The sequence below is a fragment of the Eleginops maclovinus genome, chromosome 4 (genome assembly GCF_036324505.1).
Source record: "Eleginops maclovinus isolate JMC-PN-2008 ecotype Puerto Natales chromosome 4, JC_Emac_rtc_rv5, whole genome shotgun sequence".
NCBI lineage: Eukaryota > Metazoa > Chordata > Actinopteri > Perciformes > Eleginopidae > Eleginops > Eleginops maclovinus.
Window position 1 is genome coordinate 24,964,912 of NC_086352.1, and position 9,543 is coordinate 24,974,454.

The 9,543-nt window shown below is 38.6% G+C and overlaps 2 protein-coding genes across 3 annotated transcripts; one reads left to right on the top strand and one right to left on the bottom strand.

Moving 5' to 3' along the window:
- Positions 1–255: 255 nt before the first annotated feature.
- Positions 256–4,697, bottom strand: LOC134863189 (proteasome subunit alpha type-4-like). Its single transcript, XM_063881532.1, has 10 exons — positions 4,569–4,697; positions 3,237–3,360; positions 2,772–2,796; positions 2,639–2,681; positions 2,136–2,298; positions 1,942–2,019; positions 1,503–1,591; positions 1,170–1,300; positions 706–829; positions 256–489 (listed from the first exon to the last, which is right to left on the bottom strand). The coding sequence occupies exons 3-10, from the start codon at positions 2,772–2,774 to the stop codon at positions 335–337; spliced, it is 786 nt and encodes a 261-aa protein (XP_063737602.1). The 5' UTR covers positions 2,775–2,796; positions 3,237–3,360; positions 4,569–4,697; the 3' UTR covers positions 256–334.
- LOC134863188 (solute carrier family 25 member 44-like) lies at positions 4,167–8,288 on the top strand. 2 transcript variants are annotated; one of them, XM_063881530.1, is made up of 4 exons: positions 4,167–4,317; positions 5,428–6,083; positions 6,264–6,391; positions 6,616–8,288. In XM_063881530.1, coding segments are annotated over exons 1-4 (978 nt in total). In that variant the 5' UTR covers positions 4,167–4,315; the 3' UTR covers positions 6,808–8,288. The 2 variants fall into 2 exon arrangements, with proteins under 2 accessions (XP_063737600.1, XP_063737601.1); XM_063881531.1 differs by having other exon boundaries at positions 4,197–4,421.
- Positions 8,289–9,543: the final 1,255 nt, after the last annotated feature.

The following is a 9,543-nucleotide window of genomic DNA, read 5'->3' on the forward strand; positions in this document are numbered from 1 at the left end:
CAAAAACAAAAAAAGTCTTGTTCTTTTGGATTTACCCAACACATTACTGTAAAGGTGCAGCCACTGGACGTACAGCTCCATCATGTGGCAAGTAAAAAAGTTGCACAGCACAAATATGTGGTTGTTAAGTAATGTACAACTTGTAGTAACTTAGGTACTGTTGAATTGTTTGTTCCATCTCACTAATATGGAGGAAAGTGTCAGTAATGAGTAAGATTATTGTAAAAATTGTGTGAAGATATAAAAACACATCCATCAATTTCCAAACTTTTAATGTAAAAGACAAAACAATACAGGATTTGGTGACAGGAGAAAAAAAACCAACCAATTTTGCCTATTTGTCCTTCTCCTTCTGCTCCTTCTCTTTTTTGTCCTTCTCAGCCTTGGCCTCCTCAGCCTCGTGCCGCTTGATGAGTTCCTCGACTTCTTTCTGTTTCAGCACCTTGATTTTTGTTTTCCCATCTTCCCGTGTCAGGGTGGCAATTTCCACTGAAATAGTAAATGTGAAACAGCATTGAGTGAGTGTACATCAAGCAGTTACAAACAAACACTCTCTGGCAACAAGGCAATAAACACATTCTGGCGATGAAATAGTTAGTAACTGTTTAAGTACATATAGACAGAAGTACTGAGACAGCATACAGCATATCAGTTTTGCAAAGCTAGTAAAGATCGTTAGCTGCTGTTAGGAGTTTGGAATCTCACCTTTCTCTGCTGAGAGCTTGCTTACATCCATTGTTTTGTTGAGCACTTTGACCGCCAAAGCCAGAGCGGAAGACAGACTCATCTCACCCTCTTTGAAGTCCTGCTTCAACATGGACACTGCAGCCTGAGGCCAAGAAGACAACACATCAAACCTCGTACAGTGGAAGAATATAATAAACATTCACAATAACATATGGGTTGTATGGATACATTTATGGCCCGTTATGTGTGAAAATGGCACAGGCAGCTAAGAAGTGTATACATGCATTGCACCAAAATTACTGGTTTAAGTTTTGAAGAGAAATTTGTCACCTTAAGGTCTTCTGAGATCAGTTCAAAAACATCCAAGACATTATTCAAATATTATTTATGCTATTCACAATCAGGGAAACTATAATTACTTCTATATGACACTGCCTTGATCCTTTCACTGATTTTCATTATCTGTGTCACTTCAGACTTACAGCGCTGTTGTTGCCAATACAGGTTGCCTTCCAGCCTCCATAGTTGCCGCTGGGGTCGCTCTGGTACAGCTGGAAGCCGTAATGTTTATCCCAGCCCATGTAGAGCAGAGAAACACCAAATGGCCTCTTACCTGTCAGGGTGAACCACAAACAGCGGTTACAGAAAGCCAAAATCCAACTGTGCTTTTACACAGAAATTAGAATGTGGTGTCAATATTCTTGTAGCTTCTCAACATGACTGACAATATGTTGCAGGAGATGTTTGATTCAGGTTGAAATACATAAAAGGGATACATGCTTTAAATTAGTAAAGCAGACTTCAGTGTAGCTTACCTCCAAACTGTGTGTATGCTTGCTTGATATCACAAAGGGCTGTCACCAACTGCTCGCAGGGTATTGGCTCCTGGTACTGCAATAGATACCTGAGAAGAAAATAAACAAATCAGAATGTAATGGTCACTCCGAGGGTACAAATGGTCATATTGTCCTCGCAGAACTGTACATTTACACTTTTTAATTTAATAAAACTGTTCTTGTGTTTATTGAAAGATTATGCTGTGTGTTTTCACTTTTTTTAACCAGCTACAATTAAAATATTTTGTGTGAACAAATGGCTGCATTAATTATCCAACAAAATAATCGCATAATACATTTACTGCTCCTGGCTAACTAATAAAAATTAAATCAGTAAAACATGCTGAACACCCACAACCTAAAATAGTTTTTTTAGGATAGACTAATAATAGTTGTCAGGATTTCCTCTGAAACTCACCTCTGCGCAATTAGCCGCAGCTCATTCGTCAGTACATTGGCATCTGATGTGATCCCAGCAACACTGCAGGCTAAGTCACTGTAAAAAATACGACCACCACAAGATTATGGTACTTCAGCCTGAAAAGGGGATTCTTACGGTTTTAATGATATGAATAGGCGCTGAAAAGTATTTCTGCTGTTCAGATCACTCACTCATTGAGCTTGTAGATCTTCTCAGAGAAGAAAACCTCATCAAGCAGTTTGTGGATGTTGCGTCGCTCAGCTGCTAGCAGCACACCATCATTTGCTAGAATTCCAAGACATGTGCCAGCGTGACCGATCGCCTCCATCGCATACTCCACCTGATACAGGCGCCCTATGAAATACAGTCACAGAAGTTTATTGATCATACCAGAAGACCCAAAACCCTTAAACAAATGTGTATTCAAAACGGACTGGCCAGTTGAATAAGCTAGACAAAAAAAATTGTAAGAGTAGTTAAACCCAACAGTGTGAACACCATAGAAAAGCACCACTCAACCAACAGAACATTCAACTTGATTTAGAATAACTATCTTTAACAAGAAAACTTTCCATTAACAAATATATTAAGCATACCAGAAGCCACATAGATAGAGAAAATTGCATAACAATAAGAAACAATACTTATAAAAGATTTCAAAATAAAGTAAATGTGTAGAAGAAACAAGACTTGCCTTCAGGGGAAAAGATGGTTGTTCGGGAATCATATCTACGAGACTAAACAACAAAGGAAACTGTAATTAGCTGAGAAAAAAAGATTGTGTAATATTTTTAACATGCATCAAGTTATCTATGAAAGCTGCTCACCATCTTTTCCCGTCCTGAAACTGTCCTGCAAAATAAAACACAAGTTATAAGATGATGTGCACGACCAGCAGAAACCAAACAGTGAGCAGAAAAACGTTCCTGTTTGTATTGATACCAGTTTTCATTTCATGTGGAGTAAATATAACCTTCCTTACAGTTTGAAAAATATAAACAGTCAAGAAAGTCTCTAATGCTTTATTTGCAGATGTGTTGACTCTCAACAACAGTTAAATTAGTTTACTATTCACTTTTATCTGTGCCTAAGTATCTGACAGCTAAGCTAGTTTAGCTAGCTTCTGCTGAACAGAATGAATTTGCAATATCTGAGCATGCTAGTTCGTTAGCATGCTAACCAGCTAGCTAGTTCATAATAAAGGAAGTCAATGAGTCAAAATGTACTTATACTCTGAAGTGATGGGGGAATTAAAACAATACCGCAGTACATAATAAAATAGGAATTATTACCTTGGGTGGAATGGTCTAAGTTTGGTTAGTTTTCCTACAGAAAGAGAAGTCCACTACTTTCAGTTTAGTGCTTCCTCTCACGCCGGGGTGCTGTGAAGATGGAAGAAGCCATTCAGCAGCGCCACTGTCCGGAGGGAGGAATGATCAGAAGTTAATGATAATAAATAAATATAAAAACGTTAAATTGTTAAATATACAAAGAGGAGATATTAAAGTATCATTGTTGAAAACATAAAACCGTTTAAAAACTTGAAAGAGCATTTGAGATAGCAGGTGGTTTGTTTTTGTTTACAGACTTCCTGTGAGAACTATGTTGGATTTGTTATGTAACACCAACAAAAATGTCCAATAATTTTCTGTGATGAAGATGAGAACAGCAACTGCAGTAAAGAACATACTTTTTGGTGCTGGTTCTGTTGATTCTGTTGTGTAACATTGAGCAGGCTGGAGACACAGTGGTGTTTCCTTAGGGGCCAGCCCATGTTGGGATGAAAGTGAATAAGGCAGCAAATAAAACAACTTTTCTTAATTGCAGGCTGCGTACCTCACGACTGCCCATGTACTATGGATGAATCCTGGCAATTTTTTATTTATTTATATAAATATATATAAATATATATATATATATATATATATATATATATATATATATATATATATATATATATATGCATTGTTCCTTAGAAATCCACAAAATAAATAAAAATAGATAATGGTGACATAGATCTATCATAAAGAGAAACATAACAGCTGTGTGGTAAGAGTAAGAAAATAATAAGGGAGGTCACACATTCTCTTCTCACAAAATAGTGGTAGGTATAACGTATACGATGCTATGACTAGACAAGACTGGGTCTATCTATTGTAGCTTATATGATTACATGTAACACATTTAAATTATTGCATGAACTCTGATAAAGCTATTTGCAGTAGTGCATCTATGCAGCCCAAAATCCAGAGGAAGAAGAAGAAACTCTACCGTGTCATTGGTTGTTTGATCAGCATGTCGTTTGAATGGGAAGCGGAAGTTGGCTGAGTTGCTAAAGGGAAGCTAACTACGACTAACGTCCTTAACATATATGTAAGAACCTGTAAAAATTGCATTTTTTTAAATCGACCGATAACATAATGTTTAAAGTCAGACCACCATTGTCCTGACCTTGTAATAAACATTTGTACGAAAAGGTAAGTGCTTGCTAATCATACCAATGTTAACGCTAACCCAGTGCTAGCTCACTGTTAGCTAAACACAAGCTTAAACCACCAACACTTTCAGATGGGGGCGACAGGCACGTTTTATTTTACGACTGGTGTTGTCTTTGTTCGACTTACTTTGTTGGGATTCATACGTGTTAATGACGGCTGCTCAGGGAGCAGTCATTTGGCTTCAAACCAGCTGGGAACACGGTGTCCTCTGACCGGTGTTGCTGAGCCTGGGGTCATGCACAAAATGCTGCATTTAAACGTAACTGGTGCTTAGCTACTGGGTGACCAAGAAAGGCAATATTTGTAAGAACGCAATCATAATATCGACATGCCTTAATGTCGTTGAGCCTATGCTAATTGGATAATCACATCTTTGTGTTTAGCTTTAGCTTATTATCTTGCAGCACGACCTTTGAACTCTCCCTCATAATTGCATATCTATAGTATTCAATGAGAAGTACTTAACTATTAATGTAACATGATTAACACTGCAAACTCAGATCAGGTAGAGAAGTAGTGCCGCTGTGTAACATGGTTGTATTCATATACAGAAAATTAGGCTGTTGTGGGGAGTATTGCAAATCTATGAGCAACGATGTTTTTTTGCATTCATGCAATGAAGCCACCAGTGAATTTGTGAGTCATCTCAGATCCTGGAAGGGCCAACGACAATAATTCCCAGACATCCCAGTCCGGCAATGATGTTTTTATTTATGGCATCAAGACTTGACCAAGATTCCTGTGCTCTTTCCTCAAAGAAAACAAACCAAAGAACGTTACCATTTTTACATCTCAGGTTTTATTTGGTTGGGTTTCAATCTAAAGCATATCTTCCTTCTGCGTCTTTGTATGCACCATATATACCAAGGCAAATTCCTTGTATGTATAAACCTACTCTGTAATAAAACTGATTCTGATATCACGGATGAACTTCCACACATAGTCAAAACTAGTTTAATAATCATCCTGTTGTTCATGCTGTTAGGAATCAGTCTGATGAAGGCTCACCTACAGCTGGCAGGATGCAGCAGAAAAGGAACATCCAGATCATCGAGTGGGAGGACCTCGACAAAAGGAAGTTCTACTCTTTCGGGGTGTTCATGACAATGAGCATCCGGGCCACTGTCTACCCGGCTACTCTGATCCGCACCCTGCTGCAGGTGCAGAGAGGCACATCACTGTACAACGGCACCTTTGATGCTTTCTTCAAGATTCTGCGGGCTGAGGGTGTTCGAGGCCTTTATCGTGGATTTATGGTCAACACCTTCACACTCATCTCAGGCCAGGCTTACATCACCACCTATGAGCTGGTGAGGAAGTATGTCTCCCAGTATTCCGATGACAATACGGTCAAGTCCCTGGTGGCAGGCGGCTCAGCCTCTCTGGTGGCTCAGAGCATTACCGTTCCTATAGATGTGGTCTCTCAGCAGCTGATGATGCAGGGCCAAGGGGAGCACCTCACCCGCTTTCGTCTCAATGCTGACGAAAAGTCAAAAAAAATGTTCGGCCAAACCAGGACCATCATGGCTCAGATTTTTGCTGCTGATGGTTTCCGGGGCTTCTACAGGGGATATGTGGCATCTCTGCTCACCTATATCCCAAACAGTGCCGTCTGGTGGCCTTTTTATCATTTTTATGCCGGTAAGTGGTTGAAAATAATGTCTTCTCAACTATAATACACCAAAAGTACACTTTCTCTAAATACTTGGTTTATGTCGTGTCAGTCTATGTTCCCAGTGAGTTTGTATTAGTGCAGTTATTATGAATCTACCAGTTATTGCCCTGTGGTCAATCAAGTATCTGTTGTGTCATGTTTCACAGAGCAGCTCTCTAAACTGGCTCCCAGTGACTGCCCTCATCTGATTCTACAAGCCATGGCCGGACCTCTGGCTGCCGCTACTGCCTCAACTGTCACCAACCCAATGGACGTGGTCAGAGCCAGAGTGCAGGTACCTGTCATTTACTGTGGATCCATCAGACAGAGATTGAACCTGTTATGTTGAATTACCGATACACTGAACACAAAATCCAGAGTCTTAATGTTTGGGATATGCCAGAAGTTAAGAAATGTATGTCAACAGACAGCTGAATGAATCGTTGTAATTGCATTTACATCACCCATCCATAGACAATAACGGGTTGTGGTTTAAAAATAACACTAAATGTTTTTTAGGTTGAAGGGAGATCTTCTGTCATCGAGACTTTCAACCAGCTGATTAAAGAGGAGGGCTGTTGGGGACTGACCAAAGGACTGTCCGCACGCATCATTTCGTCCACACCCACTGCCATCGTCATGGTGGTCGGCTATGAGACGCTGAAAAAACTGAGTTTGCGACCGGAGCTGGTGGACTCGAGACACTGGTAGAAAAATTCTGCTCTGATGATATATGGACCACGTGCCAGTTTAGCGCTAATGAGACCTTGTGTAAAAACTCTGGATTACAGATTTTCTTTTAAAAGAACAACCTGGGGAACAAAATGAAATCAGGACACTGTAGATACAATTACCTGTGTGTCCAACGAATGTGAGCATTCAAAGATAATACTCTTAGAAAACCTAGCGGCCATTGACATTCACACCAGATCCAGGTTCAGTTTGTATTGCTGCTTAACATGGCTGATGCTATTTAGTGTAATATAAAGGGGGTGAATAAAATGTTGCTTTTACACTGGAAGATGCCGACACATTTATCCAACTTTTTAGACAATTGATTTTGCACGCTGTACAATCATGTTCAAGCTTCTTTGCGGTGGAGAAAAGTTAAATTGATTCCTGATAAAATGTTTTTATCTTTGATAGTTTGTGCGACAGATTGCTGTTTGAGCGGTCCCAAAGCCAAGTGCTGTTGGCCACGCGTAAATAAAGAAAAAAGAGTGGTTTTGATCAGGCTTCAGATAAAGGTCATATAATGTATTATGACATATTCATGTCAGTAATAATCAAAGGTTTGTTTTCCTTCACTTTGTCACTGGCATCTATGTCTTGTTCCTTTCCTTGGGCCTTTTCTTTTTTTAAATATTTGCCTTCATTGTATATTCAAGATGCAATATCTGCTATTTTTGCTGTTTGTGTGAGAAGACTAGGTGTTGGAATCTGTGTGTCATGGCAGCCTGTGTTGTTGGTGTATTTAATTTACTGATGTTTTGTAGCTGCACAAAAAAAAGACTATAAATTCCACGCAAAACAGTAAACGTACATACAATATTTGATCAGCATTTGTTTGTAACATTCTAATATGCTGTTTGTTTGATATTGTAAAACATAATGCAGTGATCGCCCGGGTCAATAAATGAACTTGTGTCCTGGATGCTTCCAGGAAATGGAGAATGATTGAGGTTGTTCAGTTTTAACCTGATTGAAGGAAAGCCGAAATAATACTTTTTCCATCTTGTGATAGTACATCTTTTTGTGCAATATTCTAAATAAGTTATCCTTTTCGGCACAAAATGTGATTGTATATTAATTGTAAATTGTGTGACTAATGTGATAAAGGAATGCATCATACCTTATTTATTTTCTTTATTTATTTTGGCGAGCATGAACACAGAAGTGTTCCACTTTCAAATGATGCTTAAGACAAGTTAAATGCTGTCACTGTATTTTCATCAAGGACAAAGCTGAATGGCAAGGGGCGGTGTTTGTTTGACTGAAGTTAAATTCCTTTATCTGCATTTGTTTAAAATGAAGCCCTAACAACCCGTACGGTTTTCTGAAGTTCTATATAAATCTGCTCTTAAACCGTGCCAAGATGTAACACCCGATGAACTCTGTTTTACTAAAGTCTGCAAACCCTGTTTGGAAAAGAGAATCTGTCTTTAATAAAAATGACTAAAGTCTGGAATTGATCTGCACTACTTTAATACTAATTCAAAGTGTGATTTCAGAGATTAACTTCCTGTTGTCAACTGTCTTGTACAGATTTCACATTGTTTGTCGTCTCACCATGTCGTGGTTCATCTATTGGGTTAATTAAACTTTACAAGTGCTTAACCAAAAGGAGCTGATTATTTACACATTTTTAAACAAAAGGTAATGAACATTTGCTGCTTTTTTCAAATTTGTATTTTTCCATGATGGCTTTGATATTTATAAAGAATTTAAATTCCAATCTGCAAAATAATGTCAAGCTGTATGTGCTCTCATCCCAAAATCGCAGATCACTTTAACGTGAGTTTAAAGTGAGGATTTAGCAGGACCCCAATGCAGGAGCGTAGGAGACCAACTAAAGCATGACAAATACTGGTTTGAAACAAACGCTATCTCAGAGTTTCAGTGTTTAAAGTCACATTTTGGTGGAGGAATTGTAATTGTAGTAGTCTTTTGTGATCGAACGTTTTGAAAACGTGTATTGTGCCTTCTATTGCCCTGAGGGAGTTATTTTTTGCAGTTGAGAGGCTCTGAGAGGAGCCCATGGGAGAAGATGAGGTGTTTCCTTGATGTTCTCATTACTGCTGGGCATCCATATTTCTTATTGAAGGTGACAGTGACACCAAAGGTATCATATCTCATTATGTTTGTTACGTAATGAGATAAGTAAGGATGGCCCTGCAACACTTAGTTTCATTCTTCAAGCAATTTAAAGTGAAAACAAACATTTGCTGGGAAATACAATTTTTAAGGATGCTGGTGCTTGTAATATTATACACATTTTCTTACATATGTAGAAAAATGTACTTTCTCTCATAATTTAAAATGTTATATTTTTTGCTTGTCAGTTCAAATCATTTCTTAATTTTTCAAATAGGCTGGTGAATAAAACATACAAAATATAAACCTATGTATTAAGCGGAGAATTACTGCAGTGAAAGATACTGCCCTTTTAAAGCAGATATAACATATGAAACATGTTGATACAGTACATTTAATGTCCGATTTCATAACAGACATAAAGGTTTGACATCCAAATTTCTGGATGGAAGTGGAAACATGCTCCAACATCATACATTTTGTTTGTCACAAAACTTTTCCCTCTCTTTCCCTTTTGTAAATAAAACCCACCAGAGAGCACCGGACAAATCTCCTGATGAATGAAACCAACAGGGAGGCCGGCTGAAGCTGACGGGTCGTGGTGGGATGACAGAGTGCTCCCTGCTATGCTCT

Bases quoted from the DNA above. Each gene is read 5' to 3' on its own strand.
- LOC134863189 (XM_063881532.1), bottom strand. The intron at 1,592-1,941 runs GTGAGTTTCAGA...TTTTCTTCTCAG, and splicing joins CTGCGGCTAATTGCGCAGAG to GTATCTATTGCAGTACCAGG. The intron at 490-705 runs GTGAGATTCCAA...TTACTATTTCAG, and splicing joins CAAGCTCTCAGCAGAGAAAG to TGGAAATTGCCACCCTGACA.
- LOC134863188 (XM_063881530.1), top strand. The intron at 6,084-6,263 runs GTAAGTGGTTGA...CATGTTTCACAG, and splicing joins TTTTTATCATTTTTATGCCG to AGCAGCTCTCTAAACTGGCT. The intron at 6,392-6,615 runs GTACCTGTCATT...AATGTTTTTTAG, and splicing joins TGGTCAGAGCCAGAGTGCAG to GTTGAAGGGAGATCTTCTGT.